The sequence below is a fragment of the Xenia sp. Carnegie-2017 genome, unplaced genomic scaffold, assembly GCF_021976095.1.
Source record: "Xenia sp. Carnegie-2017 unplaced genomic scaffold, XeniaSp_v1 HiC_scaffold_24, whole genome shotgun sequence".
NCBI classification, from domain to species: Eukaryota; Metazoa; Cnidaria; class Anthozoa; order Malacalcyonacea; family Xeniidae; genus Xenia; species Xenia sp. Carnegie-2017.
Window position 1 is genome coordinate 241,207 of NW_025813487.1, and position 18,670 is coordinate 259,876.

The 18,670-nt window shown below is 33.1% G+C and overlaps 2 protein-coding genes and 1 pseudogene across 3 annotated transcripts in view; all 3 read left to right on the forward strand.

Annotated features, from left to right (window-relative positions):
* LOC124450876 overlaps positions 1 to 18,670 on the forward strand; it is an 87,547-nt pseudogene that overhangs the window by 25,406 nt on the left and 43,471 nt on the right.
* Positions 4,126 to 13,901, forward strand: LOC124451136. Its single transcript, XM_047001766.1, has 7 exons — positions 4,126 to 4,188; positions 9,605 to 10,042; positions 10,094 to 10,439; positions 10,961 to 11,051; positions 12,167 to 12,610; positions 12,783 to 12,789; positions 13,104 to 13,901. Exons 1-7 carry the CDS (start codon positions 4,126 to 4,128, stop codon positions 13,662 to 13,664), a joined length of 1,950 nt encoding a protein of 649 aa, XP_046857722.1. The 3' UTR covers positions 13,665 to 13,901.
* Positions 8,650 to 18,670, forward strand: part of LOC124450856 — a 36,980-nt gene continuing 26,959 nt past the window's right edge. Inside the window, exons 1-2 of one of the 2 annotated variants that reach the window (XM_047001518.1) lie at positions 8,650 to 8,732; positions 18,507 to 18,512. The gene's annotated coding sequence lies outside the window, so the exon portion shown is untranslated. The remainder of the gene's footprint in view (positions 8,733 to 18,506; positions 18,513 to 18,670) is intronic. The other variant, XM_047001519.1, reaches the window with a different exon arrangement.

Here is an 18,670-nt window from a genome sequence, read left to right on the forward strand (position 1 = left end):
TCTTCTTTTTACTAACCATAAACAATTTCATGGACTCATTCGCACCGAATTCAGTAATCTACTAACGCTATCTGTTAAAAATTGCCACTTTATTTTTAATGACCGCTTATACCACCAAATTGATGGTAATGCTATGGATTGCCCCTTGTCTCCCTTTTTGCCAACATATTCATGTATTTTCATGTACAAAACTAAATGAAAAACTGTTCCCACAAATTCAAACCTATTCTCTACAGACGATATGTCGATGACTGCTTCCTTTTTAAATCACTTGATCACGTTGCTGTCTTTTTAGAATACATTGCTATACAACTAATATGTTCGACCACATTGTCCGTCGTTTCCTTGACACAAAATTCGAACAGAAACCACCTGTCCTTAGTATCCCAAAGAAAATAGTGTATTTTTGTCTCCCATTCACCGGCTGTCACTCGTTACAAATCCGCACACAAATCAATCGTTTCTACAACGCTGCTTTCCCTCATCTCAATGTCAGATTCGTCTTTCATACCCCCACACGAATCTCTTCATTTTTTCCCGTTAAGGATAAAATTCTCAAATCTCTGAGATCTGTATTGTTTATTTGTACACGTGTCGATGCTGTTTCGCGTCGTATGTGGGTCAAACCAAACGCAACTTACACACCAGAATCTCGGAACACTTGGGGATCTCTCCTTTGATTGGAAAACGCTATACTAACCCATTAATGTCAAGTATTCTTTCTCATAGTAACTCCTCCAACCACCCTGCTTTGCCAGACGATTTTAAAATCATCTCATCCTGCTCCGAAACATTCGAACACCTAAGGCAGCTCCATTCCTCTTAAGCTTTTCTAGTCTCAACACCTCACCTTAACAATACATCACATCTTCACAGTAATCTGATACCTCAAACTATCTAAATAGCTCGATTTCATATTTTTTCATTTTTGAATTTTAATTATTTTCTTACACTGAAACAATCATTACTAACTGATAATCACCTAATTGAAAACGAGGCATCTTAGGCCCCGTCCACACGTATCCGGACTCGTTTGTATCCACAAATATTTTGTTGCGGTTATGCTTATTGTCCACACGTATCCAGCGAAAACGCCAGTGCCTTTTTTAAATAATTTTTACTTGAAAGCGCGATTCTCTTACAAAAAAATTTCCATTGTACTGTATAATTCATAGTAGTTAGCAACCGCAGTACTTGCCAGAGTAATGGCAGATCTGACGTAAGCGCATAAAACTGGGACACATCGCACCCCTGAGTTGGCCTTCTGTTCATTTCCTATTCTGTGCTTTAACGTAAGTCAGGTCCATTTCACTTTGTAGAGATGTAATGTAAGTATTGTGTATTTACTGGCGAAGTAAGAAATTTATGGAAGAAATCAACAGGTCTGGTTATAATCTTTGTAATGTGAATGATTTTACTATTCTCCACTAAAAGGTTAAATTTATAGTGGTAAATATGTTGTGAAAGGACGGTCCATGATATCTGTACTGTATGGGTTAAATATGGAGGTTCACAATAAATGGATAATATAAAGTTATTAAAAGAACATTGTATAGCGTCATTTGTACACGTGAACATTTACATTGAGGTATGAAAAATGACTATATTACATAAAAATGAAAAGAGGAAAATGAAAAACGTAATCCAGGTTTTATAGAACTTAAGTGAGTTCATATTTGTTAAATTTTGCTTGCATTAATATGAGGTTATTATGAAGGATCACGGTGGTCTATTTTTACAATTTGAATACAAACAAAAGAAATCATCTTTCTTTTGTTTGTATTCAAATCTTCCAAACTGTAGTTGTCAATATAAGGAGACCACGTCTTGACCTCATTCAACGCGTTTAAATAAAAAAATCGTTAGAATCTTACGATTTCTTTTGCGTTTTAATGTCGTTATGCAAAAGTAACGATGCATGATGTTGTAGGGTAGGTTAGGATTCATTAGACATTAATGAATTTAAAAACTGGACTTTAAAAACTGGATCTTGCAGTCATATCTTGATAAGTTAAGGTTCTGAGAATGGTTTAAGGGCGTTCTGATTGACGTCACCAACATCTTCTAGCCCAAAATTATAATATTAGCGTTATTTAGTAGGCTGAAAAATTTAAATCATAAATAATTGACGTAATATCAAAGAAAAATGGTCAATTGTTAGTAGCATTTCATATATATTAATGTAGGGAGAGCATAGTTCTTTTGTTTGGCAACAATACGTTTTATTTTTAAAAATTAGATTTGATAGATATCCGATAATTTGTTCAAGTACAAACAATGTATTTTAACCCTATAGAGACCGTTGTTGCTCACAGGCAACAATCACCAAACGAGATATGTAAGAACTTTTGAAAAGGCAGGCTCCCAGAGGATTAAACAATCATGTGGAGCAAATACATATAATGACATGCTTAACACTATTTATAAAGATACCTTTCACTTCAAGCCCCATATAAACCACGAGGCGTCATGGATGTAGATGTTGTTCATATGAGATGGAACAAGACTTTACAAATAGACGACAGTCATAAAGATTTGTGATTGTGCCAATCAAATTAAAGTTGTTGCCTTCAACTCTCCTCGATAACAAGTTATTTGAAAGCCACGATGTACAGATATATACTATCAGTATCACATCCTAAATGTTGATAGCAGCAGCAAAAACAAATTTGATCGGGAAAACCCGTTTTAAACGTGTGACACACGTAGCTACTTGTTTCGATATCATGTATGAAAATAGATCCTACGGCTGGAAACTACAAATGTAAGTGACTATACTGACGATAAATGATAATTTGTTTTGAATTTATCTCTATTGTTCTTGTGAAACTCTCAATGGTTTTTATTGATGCTACTGATTTCTGGTTTGTTTCTTCAATATCACATTAGTTATAACTGAATATATGCAATGAATATAAATACACTAAATTTTCCATCTGTCTCCAATGCACTATGTGGTTGAGTGCATAGAAGTGCAGTTTTCATAGATTACGGTGTAGACGTGCAATGAACAAGAACCGTAATTGTTTTTTTGCTCGTTTTTCTACGACTCTCTACTATATTTTTAGTAGTAAAACCTCGGGGAAAACAGAAAGCCCTTAAATTCTCTCCTAACATTAACTTAGCAACATATGACTGCAAGATTCAATGAACACTTGGACAAAAACAAAGTCTAGTATATAAATTCATTATTGTCTCATGAATCTTAACCTACTACATCATGTATCTTTGCTTTGCATAATGACATTAAAACGCAGAAAAATTGTATATTCTAATAAATTTTTTTGTTCAAATACATAGAAGAATTACTTATTTTCTTTGTGAAAGGTAAAAAGCTCCTAAGGAGCCAATCACAATAAATATTTTAGTCATGACGTAAATTAAACAAATGTTAACAACGGAAACTTGTACAAACTTTAACGTTGTAGAAAGAAAGGTGAATTCTGTCTTATTACTGACGAAGTACTGAAGTATGAGTTGCATGGAATAATCAACTAGTCTTAATGGTAGGCCTCGTAATATGAAAGCTTTCAATGTAAACTGCTTTGATAACGATGTGAAGCCTTTGATCGTTTGAAACTTGTTACATCTTTCAAACTTAACCAACTAAAGCTATTTGTGGAATGTTGGTGAAAGTTCTACCATTTGGATAGTCAAACAGAAAACATATAACAATTTGCTCATTCTTAATATATCTGATTAAGAATTTAAAAACGCAAACAAACGTCATATGTAGAGTTGTTCATCATGAAATGTCGTACATGTGTTTCATATTTTCTTATATTGTAGATCCCACATGGATAGAGTTGTGAAAGTCCCTTTACCACCTGTCTCATTCACTTCAATTACTCTTACTAGTTTGTCATTACTCATGTGTCATGGTGATTCATGGCCAAAAATGTTCATTTGCAGTTTGGATTCTTTGTGGATGTCAGTTGTTTGTTCATATAATGATGATGGGCCCCATTGTTATATGAGCCCACAAAAAGGTGGTCAGCTGACATTCATAGAAGATTAAATCTGCAATAAGCATTCTTTGAGTGATATATAACTGGGGTATTGAAGTGATCTCTTCCTTCGCTTGAAGTTACCATAAGAGTGCATTGTAAACAGTAATCTATCGAAATGGCGATTCATAATACCAGTAGCCCCTTTACTGGTTACGTCGAATACTTTGTGTATGGAATGGTATAAACGTAATGAATGGACATTGCATAACGGCATTTGTACGTGTGAACATTAACATTGAAATTATTGGACTATAATCTACGAAGATGGAAAACAAGCGAGTGGAAAAGCAAGCTCCATGTCTTGGTTTGTAAGTTGAGTAGATAAGTATTAAAATTAACTTATAGCTATGAGTAACTGCATGAGATACTCAAAAGTGATCCCGATGGTCTATTTTTATAATTTGAACTATAATCATGAAAAACACCCATATTTGCTAAAAAAAGTCAATAAAAGATGTCAAATGCTGTGAGAAAATAGCTGGCTTTCACTCGCTACTTTTACTAATTTTATTAAACGTTTATAAACGAATTGCAATGCTGCAAGTAGGGTTCATTGAATTTTTAAGATAAAAATGTTAAAATAAAATTTCTACGATATACACGTAAAAACTGCGCTGTGAAAAAAGTGGAAGAGACCTACTAAGACGCCTGTATCAGACGGACCAGGACATTGCTTGAAAATCAGGTATTAAAGTTTTGTTCTTTTTAAAATACATAATTTCTGATTTTATTCATTCATTATGCTGACATTTATAATGTGTTTTTTTATAGAGTAGCTATGTCTGTAGGTGTAATAACTACACATTGAATGAACGATCAAGTTGGACAGAAGCACAAAGAAACAAGCGTCCTTATTGAAAGATTCTCACTTGCGACTTTCGTTATGCATACTATTAATCAGTATAACGCATTTTTAAATTCAACCGTTAAAAATTTCCGTAAAACTAAACTTTCACAGTTGTCAAATTTTCGGACAAAACACACGAGTGAAAGCCAGCTGATAATGAAGGTCTTAGAAAAGCAACATAGAAATTTTAATCGAATGAAGTCTAGTAGACGTCAAAAATAATTTGTATGCAAGTCGCGAGGTCACTTTGGTCATTTCATTTTTCATTGTTATTGGTAGGTGAATGATCAGGTCGAACGTACTAATGAATTTTTTATATGATTTATGTATGAGCTGCTATTAGTTTTCTTTTTTTCTCCCTTCATTAAAATTTTAGTTAACACTCTGCACTTTTTCATATTTTGTTCTCTACTAAAGTTTTCGTTTCTTTTTGTAGAACACAAAATATTTGCGCTGTCGATAAATAGGGTAGTCAGCCCCAGTGAACTTTACAACAACTGTTATGGAGTTAATTGAGTCAGCCCACTTGTATTGTCGAGGCTTTTTTTGTCGCTTTGTTAATTTAGGATGCAAACGACGAAGCTACGATCTGACTACGCTGCATGTTAAAATAGATCATCGGGATCATTGAAAACAACAAAAATATGAAGGTTAATAAAAATATGAAAATATTTTTATTAACAAAAATATGAAGCATTTCAAAACTACGAAAATTTAAAGAAATGTTTCTAAATTTTGGATCTTTTCTTTTATTGGAGGGTTTTTTACCGGATCCACCGGTTTTCCCTCCCATTTCGTTTTGCTTTTGGAAAAAAAACAGTGTCCACATTTGGGGCCAAGCGAAGTCAATTGTCATAACATTACTTATTGTAGCTATCATGAATATTCACTTTTATTTATATTTCTCGGCCTTTGGGTTTCTTTCCCAAAACACTGCGTTTAATAAATATAATGCCTATATTTTGAAAAAAATATGCACGAGAGTTTTGTGCTCAGTCAGATTTTCTAAGACAAATTTTTCTAATCATCTGCATCAACCGACTTAGGGAGAAAATAAAAATGATTTTATACAGTATGGAAGTGTGATTTGCGTACATAATGAAAATTCCATGATTCTTTCATTTCACTAAGGAGACCTTTTTTTATTTAAATATTGCTTTAAACATTAGCAATGTGACGAATTTTTACATTACTCACGGTAATACGCTTAGCACAATCATATTAGCACACACCATTCGACAATTTTCTCCCCCTCCATGAAGGGAGTGTTCAATATGTCGATGGATCGCGAATAGTTCAGAACGATTTATTTTATTTAAGAAAATAAAAGTTTTACATAAGATAGCTCAACAATAATAACCTCACTAGAAATACGTATATAGCACGTTTTGTTCATATCACCATATTTGGTATATGGTCAGCGGCTAGTATATTTAATAAGAATGCTACTATAAATAAACACCAACAGTAAGATGTTTTATGCCTATACCAAATACATTCCCAATGATATAGAGAGAAACGATAACACCAAATACACAGAGATTATTCTTGATAGTAGGTAGTTTGGGATTAAGATTTTTAAACTACCATATGCTTCTCAGCGTCACTGTACATCTGAGACAAGCATTATCTTAATGACTATTTTCATTGCATCCTTTACTGTTGTATCGACAGTGTTTTTTCTCATAGCTAAGTAATTATAATGCGTGCAGTTGATGTTTGAAACATATTCGTAAGTTACAATGGTTTATTTAATAACAAAGGTTTTTTGATAATATGAAGTGACTTGTGCCATAATATCCAAGTATGGAAGTTTTGATTAATGAATTTAAAAAATCCGTTTACAGTTTGCAAAATCGTGTTGTAATCATTGACATCAAAATCCTGTCTTAGATCAGTGATCAAGTATTCCTGAGTTAAAATTTGTGAAACTTTATGAGATTTAGCAGTAATCCTTTGGAATTTGGCTAATCTTAATGTTATTATGTACTCTGCATGCGGCTTTTGTTTATGTATTTTTATTTCTATAACAATTGTTTTTCGTCAGTGATGTATACTTAGTTATATAACTAGAATGTTCTACATAGATGTCATTAATGTTTTATAATACTGTTTGTTAAAAGAGATCCTGACTCACTCTTCATCTTCGTTCGTTATTTAAAAGTGTTTATGTAACAAAACTTGCATGGATAAAAGATTGATGTTACAATAAGGTATGGACTATGATGATCATTTTTTAAACTGATATGTATGTGGTCGCGTTGTTTATATTAAATCTCTCATCTTTTGTTAGGTACGTAACATGTAAAGAACTAAAGCAAGCATAATTTTGTCCAAACGATCGTCGTATATGAAGTCTTATTTCTAAAACAAAGGTAATTTTACGTAACTTAACCGAGATTTTGTATTATATTTCTAACTTAACAATATTTATACTGAAGCATTTCGTAGTATGAAGTATGACTATAAACAAATCAATGTTTATTTCCATTCCAAATGTATATCGTTTGAATGAATCTATATGTGACTTTTAAAGCTATATTTAATACCACGACTGGAAAGTAGGTTGCATTTTTGTTTCAAATTATCCACAATAAAAATTGCGGCTCTTACACGAAGAAAAGATTTGATAATAAATAATTCTGAGTAAGTGTGTGCTTGACATTCACAGATGCCACGTCATAATGTGACATTTCTTTTTAAATATAATTAAACAAATGTAAAGTAAAGATTAGGTTCAAGGGGTCAAAATGAACTCATGATAACGTATATATTTCATCATCAATCATTATTTTTTAATATAATTACACTTTAGTAAACAATACAATGTATAAATGTAAAGTAAAGATTATGTTCAAGTGGTCAAAATGAACGTCAGATAACGTACATATTTCATCATCATTCATTTTGCACGTAATTTATTCTTACATGAACTTTGATTTAGCATGTACACTAAGAAACTGAAATCAAGATACTTGTTTCGTTTTCCAACGTGTCTATCTGTTTAATTACCTAAAATAAATCGTGTAACAACACAAAGTCGAGAAATTTCACTAATGGTCAGGCCAGGCCCGCACTGATGTGATAGGCAATGGGGCATTTTGCCTTGGGCCAGTAATATAATAGGGGCCGGCGCCTCCCCATTTGGACACATGAAAATTGCAAAATTAATGTTTGTAGAAAAAGTAATGAATGATTTGTGTATTATTTGTACTTTTCTTACGTTAACTCATCATGCAGAAGACATTTATCAATTGTAAAGTTTTTAGAAATTCTCGTAGCATCTTCAAACGGAATTACGCTTTGAATGTTATCAAGATGAGCAGGCATGTGGCTAGGCTGTAAAACTTGGGGGAGCAACAACATTTTTTGGGGGGGAGCAGTTGTAGACGTCAAGTTATACTGTATTATAACAATAATATAATTTATCACTTGTTAGTTTTTGTGGGTAGCCGCTGTGCATGCGTGGCTAACCACTATGCCATACTGAAAAAGTGTCTGAATGAGGCAGGCAGTGTTTGTTTGTCGTGATATTCTCGGCTGTGTCATCGGTGATAGTCGCATATGCGAACGATCACGAATAGAATTGTTTTAAGTAAAGTCAATACTTATGTTGTTCTTCAATTACCTATGCTTTAGGGCGTATAATCTGCACTTTGTTTTAGTGACTATAGTCAAAACCTTGCAGCTGAAAATATCATTCATTTATACGCTTTACTGGTGATTACAGACGTCAAATATATCTCGTTTTAGCAAATAATTCAAGGAACTTGATACTATGTGAATTCCGTACTTGTATTTTGTTCTGTATTTTATTCATATGTCGCGTTGTTTATCTCTCACCCTGTGTTCTGTGTTTTGGTGAGGAAAATATATAGCAGATAGGAGATAGTTTTTTTTATTTTCATTTCAATTCGTAATGATGACGATTTGAATTTAACGGATTTTAAAAAATAACGAATTGCAATTTATGATTAGAGTCAAGCTATGGTTCTATGGAGCACTACTGCACTTTAGCGGACACCTTAGACACTGACCCAAACCCTACCGTATAATCCCAAGCAAAAACGAGCCCGCGGTCATAAGCGCTTCGGGTGTCCGCTAAACTGCAGTCTAGCAAAAATTTAAATTGGAACAGAATCATCTGCAATGTAGTCCTATCAAAATGTTAATAAGCAAATATTCATGCAACACAGCAAACCAGTTTGATATATTCTGTTAAAAGAATGACGTATCTCTTTACCACACGATTGTTAGACAAATAAGATATATTATTTATTAACTAGGAGTTACTATCGCAAGGTATATGCTGCCTCTTGCTCCGAGAAGGCGAAAATATTATTATTTTAAGTGTTTTTTCATTGTATCAAACTACTATTTTAAGGCCTTGATCTAAGATCAATTACTGGGTCATGTCACTAGGCAGTAAACACAATTTTTATCGAGAGAAAGAAATGAAGCACACAAGTCTTTATAAATGACTTGTAGTACTATTTTTAATTTATCCTTTTAACTTTTGTATTCATTTTGTACATTTTAAATTATATCATTTTTATCAAACTCATTCCTCATTTCTAGATTAAAAAATGGCTTCGCCACCTAACAAATTAAAGATTCAGGAAAATGGATCTCGTTTGAGTAAATTTTTGATAAATAAAGGAACCCAAGCCTTAAAAACAACATTGCAATTCATTATAAGTCTTCAATCATCAAACTTAAAAGACAAACTTAATGATGCTTTTAACAGAAAGAAATTGGAATCATTAAAAAAGAAAAAGTCATCAATGAAGAGCAATGGGACCTTCTTTATCCTTTATATGGCACACCCGAAATTAGCAACTTTGATATTTCATTATTGACAGTCTTATTGCGTAACATATGTGGTCTAACAGCTCCACATGGTGGATGGGATAATCTTCCTTCCTCTTCCGAAACTTCAATCTCAGCAAATATTGCAAAATTAAAGTTTTATCGAAACAAAGTGTATGGTCACATAACTACAACTAGTGTAGATGACAGTGAGTTTGAGTACTTGTGGCAGGAAATTTCAAAAGCATTGTTTGGTCTGGGTATTCAACAAACTGAAATTGATGAATTAAAGAAAGCTCCCCTCAGTCACGATGAAGTAAATTATATTGAAATGTTAAAAAACTGGTGTACTGTTGCTGAGAAAACAAAAGAAGATGTGGAAGATATAAAAAATGACGTGGAGGAAATTAAAGAAATTGTGTCAACAAAAGCTGATGTAGCTGAAATCACACAAGTTATGGCAACAAAAGCTGATGTAGCTGAAATTACACAAGAGATGGCTACAAAAGCTGATGTAGCTGGAGTAAGAGAATTGATACAGGACAAAATAGGTTCTGATCTTAAGAAGCTTGGAAAGTGTAATTTTAATGGTCTAATAAAAGTTCTTAACAAGAAATACCTTGAAGGCACTAGACAATGGTTATTTGAAAAACTCGACACTTGGTTTAACGATAGAAGTGAAGATGCTTCTAATGTCATGATTTTGATTGCTGGTCCTGGCGTTGGTAAAAGTGTGTTTGCTGCTGATAGGCCGTATTCTGTATCACGAAAATGTGCTTAAAAATGATTTCTAAATGCCAAAATTCATGACTACATAAAAATCACAGAAAACTACTTATTTTTACTGACTGAATATGATTCAAGTTGTTTACATCTCTTGAAATTGCAATCTTTGGTGTTTCAGTACTCCAAAGTTTCATAATATTCGTCTTTACCTGTCGCCATCTTGTTTTGTTTGTGAAACTGATGACAATATAGCAAAAATTGCGGGTGCACTGTTACATGATAGCAACTACTATCATGTAATATCATTTATAAACTACTATTATATTATATTATATTACTAAGCATTCCATATTTTTATATTTTAACTTTAAAATCCATTTTGCAATGTCATTACTAATTAGGACATAATCTAGAAGCTTGCTTACATGCGTAAACATATTTTGAAACCGCAACCGCATTTATTGTTATTGTGGTTAACTATTTAGTGCTGTAACATACTGTATTGCGTATGGGATGTAGGTCACAAAACCACAATACTTCCCATTAGATATTATATATATATGAGTAGTTTACACCACTGAGTACAACCTACGAGAACAACCTACGAGCACAAGCTACGAGGAGATAAACTTAGGAGGCATAGACTACCGTCTACCGAAGTAGTTTGACAAGCTACAATCTACCAGACAACTATCTTGGCATTTATGCCATAACTATCTTTTGGCTTTTGTGCCTTTAATCTATTTGGAAAACTGTTGTGAGTCCTTGTTGGACTCACGAACGCTCAAGAATAAAGACTCACGGTTGTACTCAGACAGAGGAGATAAGTTTTATTCATACTTATTGATATTATAATTAAGACAATTATCCACTTTAATATTTACGCGTTGGTTACTAAATTGTTTGAGAAATATAACTGGTTCACACTATCTTTGTTGCGTGTGGAAATAGAACCAAAATTAATAGTTATTCTTTCGGGACCACGCACGTAACTTGCACAATGATCAAAACAACAAAAAGGCGAGCTTGCGGGGATGTGTAATCAATTTTAAAGGTGAAAATGGGCCATTGACTGATTTTACCGAGACATCTTTGAAAAAAGTGTTACATTGTCACAAGCTTTGGTTACTATACAATGGTGAGCAAAAGGACATCGCTGAAAAGAACAAAAATTTGATGAAAAAAATTCAGTCCATGAAAAGTCCTTTGGCTGAGTACCGTGGAGAGTTAAAGTACCATAGAAATTGCTAGGCAAAGTTCACCAATGTCGGCCTGATTAGACGGGCTGAAAAAAGAATGAGCAAAAAGTTTGAAGCTTCAGCAGCCACTGTCATTGAAAACTATATACAAGAAAATAAGTCGACAGATGTAAATGAGCCTCACACGAAACTGCTACGATCATCCTCGTTTTGTCATGACAGTTCTAAACCTCCGATAAGAACTATAGCAGTTTTGCCATCAATATGCATAATATGCAAGCAAGAAAAGTCCTTCTTCACTCAATCGGTAAATAATGTAACAAATAAACCAATATGTTACAGGTATTCCAATACCTGTTTTGTAACATCATGTTCTGTACTTAATCTACCTACAATATGATTTTACTTTTGTTGTCTTACTGATGGTGAGGAATGTCCAATTTTTCTACAATTTGGTAAAGATCTTTATTTATTGACAAGAGTTCAGCGATAGTTAATGCTTCAAGGTAAATATAAAATATATTTTTGCTTCTATTGTCTTTTTTGCATTTGCTTTGTATTTCTTTCGATCCTAGGTACACTCTCTTTGCATCTGGAAAGTGTTCGGACGAATGCCTTCCCCCGAATGCAGATAGCATGCTTTTGCACATTAAGAGAGCCAACTACCAAGCAGCCATCTGGAAGAATAGTTTTCAATCGCACGTTAATGTTCAACCTCCTGTGAGCCATGGATGGCACATGAAAAATGGTCAGTTAGAGATTCTTTGGATGACTGGACCATCTGCTCCAGATACACTTATTGAGTGCGTGACATGCAAGTGTAAAGCTGGTTGCAAGAATCTTCGATGCTCGTGCGTGAAGTCTGGTTTGCAATGTACTGACATTTGCGGTTGTTCTGACTGCAGTAACTACGCCTCTGAAGATGACGGCCCAATGAAAGAGCCGGATGAGTGCGATGATAGCGATTACGATGATGCCGACGAAACACATGAAAACTTCATAAACGATTTCAATGAAATGTTCTATTAAGAATGCACTGCTCAGCAGTGTGTACAGCAGGAGCTAGATGGCGACCAAAGGATTCTGAGTACGCAATCTCATGTGCCAATTTATTATCGTTATATTATTTATACAAAAAGATGAAGGACTCTTTCGCAATTCAATTTCAAGAATTGTTTTTTCATTTTTTAGTCTTTTTGTCCATCAAGCAGCTATGAAAGATTAATAGCTAAACATATCATTTCAAATTAACTTAGAAAGATTGATCCTTAATCATTATTTAGCACCGTTCTTTTGAATATGAGCCAGCAAATTTAGCGAATTTCACACAAAACAATATGGCGGATATAGAAAATAAATGTCGAATTTTTGATGGCTCTAGCTCTCTTGATTGCAAGTTTTCGGGATGTAAACAGGCAGATTTATGTTAAGTGAGTACATATCAGTACATCTATGTTGTTTTTACTTAGTCATGAATTTCTGCATCTCAACCTGAACAATAATCCACCATAGAATACGGCCTATGAGGTGTGTCGACGATATTCTGAAGAGAAGAAACTTGCTGCTTGTCATTTCTGCAGATATAATATATCAGATTATAGAAATCCTCGAATATTGATAGAATCATTGGCCTGTAGCATGTGTGATACAATATTTGATTTTAAATGTAAACTGAATGAAGAATTACAGAGAAATCATTCCTACGAATCAGTCACCGATGCATTCCGTGTTTTATTAAATAATCCATTGCATTCATTGGAAGATCATGAACCAATGCTTTTGATTATTGATGCATTAGATGAAAGCCAAGTTGATGGCAAAAGAGAATTGTTGGAATTGATTGCAGAAGAGTTTGACCGACTGCCTAAATGGATTAAAATCTTTATCACCAGTCGTCCAGAACTTCCTGTTCAAAAGGAGTTGAAAGACATGAATCCTGTGGAAATTACAACTCGTCCTCGTGATGAAAACAACGAAGAAGACCTGTACAAGTATTTGAGACATCAGTTGAATGATCAGGTGCAGGAAAATCGCAATATTCCATATTTATTAGTTACAAAATGTGAGGGATAATTTCTTTACGCGTATCACGCACAACTGTGCTTGAAAGAAAAAAATATTGAGCTTACTTACGAAAACATTCAAGAATTGTTCCCTAGTGGGTTAAGCGGTGTTTACACAAAGCAATTCAAAAGAGTAAAAGAATTGTTAACGAAGGAAAGTCCCATAAATTCTGTTATCTCAGAAACTACTTTCATGCAATTTCTTGAATTGTTGGCTGCCTGTCAGGAGTTTTTACCATTAACTTTAATGCTTAGCTATTTAGGTTTTTCTGGTGACATTAAGTTTGAAGTCAACCGTAAAATTATTCAACCGTTATCTCAAATTTTGCCAGTTTACGATGATTGTTTAACCGTGTATCACAAATCTCTAATTGATTGGTTGAAATCAGATGGTTACGAACGGCATGAGTTTACAGTTAATCCAAAAAATGGTCATAAGTTCTTATGGCATGCTTGTGAGAAAATGTTTGAACAAATTAAGTCGATGAACATTTTTGAAGATAAGATGAACACTGCTATGATTAAATATGCTTTGAAGAATGGTATCTATCATATGTCAAAATGTGACGAAAATGTTGACTTTAGCTGGGCAGTAGATATCAAAGTGGTTTATGCAAGGTTAATGGTTGTAGGATTTACTGGCATTCGATACATTCGAAACAATTTTTTTGAAATCATTAAGGAACGACGAACTTTCTTGAAAAAAGATGTACTTGAGGAAGTACGATTTCATTTGCGCATGCTCAATTTTTCTCTCTTTTACGGTGATTTTTATCTACTTTATTTACAAATTATTGCAAATAGAATTCATGGTAGTAACGAAAAAAGATTATTGGCAAGGGATTTATTAAAACAAGGAAAGCTTATTTGGTTTGAGGATTTAGACTCAACATATTTAACAAACCATCATCATTTGACTGTCTCCTTGCTTGCTAACGTTACATCTCTTTGTGTGTCGTCCAATGAAGAACTTCTTGCTTTAGGATATAAAAACGGTAAAATATCTATTTTTGAACTTCCAGAATTTGAATTACGATGCACTCTAGGCACTTCACTGGATGATTCAAGGTTGGATAAGTGGGATGAAAACACATTTATGTCCCGGTATGACTTCTATGACAATTCAACATCAAAGAAAATTGATCTTGTACAAGGAAACATATTTTGTTGCTCCTTTTCACCTACCGGAAGTAGACTGGTAACTAGTGATGGATCTACGGAAGTAAAGTTATGGGATGTTAACAATGGACGTTTGTTATTATGTTTACAGTCAGATGATGTCGTTAATCGTTGCTCTTTCTCAGATTCTGGTTTGTTTATTACAGCAAGATGTGATGGAATTTCTTCTAAAGATGTGTTCACTGCATGGAGTTTATTAACTTTGCAAAGAATCGATCGACGCTGTGTTGTTGATTACCAAAAACTAAAATACACCGATAAATATTCAGAGTTCTTTGGTGCAGAATTCGTCGAGACTTCATATGTTTTTCAATTCCCAAAGGCAATCGATATTTTTTCAACTAAAAAAAAAAATGCACTACCTTTACATTTAACGATAACACACCATTATCGTGATTGTATTTTTTATCATACAAAACAGAATGAAAAGCTTTCTGAAATCACTCAGTTGACAAAATACACCGATCAAGGAGAAATTGTTTTTCATATACCAAATAATAGATGTCCATGTTTTTTGAGGAATCTTAAAAAAGTCCATCCAATCTCGTTTAAGGAATTTTACGTTGTGCCGTATTTTCCCAAGCTAACAATTTTCAAAACTGATCATCTTTGGAGACCTTCATTTATCTTTGAGAAATTTAGAATTAAATGTTGTTGTTTTTCACCGGATGGATCTTTTTTTGCTGCTTTCGCTGTTGGTGACCACGTCAACATTGATATTTGGAGCATTGAACTTTGCACTATTATTCAAACTGTACCAATGCAACTGAAGAATGCATTAGGATGTTGGTGGTCGGATGGTGTACTGTGGATATGGGATGGTTCTGATCATCTTATGAAGATATCAACTTCGTCTGAAAATTTTGTAGATTCTACTCAATTAAAGCCTGTTAACATTGGATTTAAACCTAAAAAAGTCTTAACATTTGGTGATGTCTTAGTTTGTATTGACGAAAAAAAGTTTATTCAAGTTGTTAGAATTACCAAAGGTAAGATACAATACAACAGAAGACTTCCTGTCGATAGTTCAAAAGTTGAAGCAGCCACTGTGTCACCTGATAATTCTGTTATTTTAACTGTAAACAAAACAGATTACACATTATGGAAATGGGGAAATAACAACAATGAACTTTACTTGAAACCTTGGCATACTGCACAAATACCCATACCGTATTTTATTGAAAAATTTGTTCAGGAACAGAAAATTGTAACTTGTCTTAAAGTCCGTTGCTCTATAAGTGATAGTAACCAAGCGGTCATTGCATTCTCTTTTCAAGACGACAATTTCAAACAGAGAACTGGCATTTATGTAGTTAATATGCATAAAAACAATGAAGTGAGTACGATTTTGCATAGTATCGTTAGGTTTTTATGGTCTAGCACAATCGTACATAAATCATATTTCATTGGTGAATCTTTTGGCGCATTGTTTGCTGTGGATTTAAAGAGTGGTGAAATATGCACTAAATTTGACGAAAAAGATCATTTAATGTCTATTGTAACCATGCATTCCAACACAGATACTATAGCTCTTGTGTCACGTGAGGGATACGGAATTAAATTTTTAAAACTCAATGTTCCTGAATAAATCCACTAAAACAATCTTTGTAGTAATATTAACCTATCGTATTTACTAACATTACTTATCACTTAAAACGAACATAAAAAGTTCTTTGTATCACAAATGGACAGTTATTTATGGTATCAACTACGAACTCAAAAATATTGTAGACAAAACTGTCCATATCCTTTACTTTGACCGTGGAAAAGCTGTCAGTTTTTAATTATGTAAAAATATCACAGACAAAGAGAGAGACACAAGATGTTGATTGTCGTGAGGATAGTCGCTTGTTTTACATGTGAAAATTACCAAAAGTGAGAAACCTTTGATCTCTGAACGAACTTTATGTTGATGGTTTACTTTTTAATACAAATGTATGGTCAGATAATTTGGTTATTTTTATTATATATTAAACGTTCACTACATAGAAATGAAAGAATGTCGACAACTCATTCATTGTGAGTCATTTGACAATATGGTGTTGTTGTAGAAGAAGATTGTTTTGTTTAAATTAGAGAGGGACTTTCTTTGAACATTCTTTCAAAAACTGTAAATAAAATATTACCTTACGCATGTTAATATCGTGGAAACAAGTTTTGTATGATGTTAAAAATTTGCATTTATAAAATACCATCATGATGTCATGTCATGTCATTGGGTTTTATGGTCATTATGTGAGAGATCCTTTTTGTACGTTTATTATGTACATATGACCTTAAAATAAGTTGGTTGACATAAGTTCATTTGAATTAAGAAATTAAATTTTTTTTAAAAACTTTACTTTCTGTTTTCAATTTTTAAAATTAAATTTGTCATTATAATGATGATATTACAGCGTAAAATATACAGCTACAGTTTTAACTTGTAACAATTGTAAACAAAACAAGAAACATCTTATTGATGTTTTTATTGTGCTTTATACACTTCAACGCAACAGATTTTTGTTGTTCTAAGTTTGGGTCATCTTATGAAAAAATAGATACGATGGCGTACATTTTGTTGTCTTTTAACGAATAATAAACAACTAAGCTAAACATTGTTGTTTTTCAAGATAAACATGTTTCAACATCTCGTGATGTCATCTTCAGTATTAGTGACAATATTATATATATGATACAACATATATGGTAGTAATGTGATACAGTGATAGTTTATTTAGTAGATTATATACAGTAAGATATTGACATGAATTAATGATAAATGTGTTTACAAGTTCTTCTCTAATTTAAAATTTTTAAATCTTAGGTTTTTAAGTTTTTCTTACTTTAAAAAAGGGGAGGGATAACTAAGGACAGAGTAAAAAAAATTAGGGCAACATCTCGAGCAGGTGCAACTCTCAACCTTCGGTCTCCGGCTTACACTGATCTGCTTTTGAGTTCTCCCAAAGCTCTCCTCGGTTTGCATAAGTCTTTGTAAAAAACATGAAACATCTTTTATTTCTTAATTGCAAGATCATGTTACATTGAGTCTTCATTTGACAAAATTTAAGGCTTTGGCTGCGTTTACACTATATACCAGATTTGCTCATCAAGATATCTTCATTTGGTTTCAAGAGGTAACAGTTTGGAGTAAATGCTTATTGAGTTGATAGATTTTAGTCAATTTAATTGTGTTTTTTTTGCATTTAACGATATCACTGACTTTTAATACATAGAAAATTTAACCTGCAACGATAGCAATTCTATACAGTAAACAGGGCCTTATTTTAGTTCACAAATATAAAGTTCGATGTTTAAAACGGGCGTAAAAATTTTGTTCGAAGACGTTAGAGGATTAATTATTGTATGCTTGAAAGGTCATATGCACCTCAAGCCAATAAAAATAAAAAAATTTATCGTGACGTCAATTTCAGAAGTGTTAAAGTATTTAAATTCGTATGTGTTTTCTTTAACGTGTCAGTCAAGTCGCTTTAACTTTATAGAGAGGAAATTTAAGCATTTTGTATTTACTGACGAACAGGCGAAGTAAGAAATATATGGAAAAAATTAACAGGTCTTGTTAAAACCTTCGTAATGTGAAGAATTTTACTATTCGCGACTAAAAAGGTTAAATTTAGAGTTGGAAATATGTTCAGAAAGGATGTCCATGACGTCAGTACTGTATTGGTTAAATATGGAGGTTACACCATAAATGGAATAATAAAAAATTATTAAAAGAACATTGTATAACATGTATGAACATTTATGTTGGACTATGAAGACTGACAACATTTTACAAAGATAAAAAGAGGCAAGTGCAAAAGAGGAGAATGGAAGAATATGGTTTTATACTTCGTA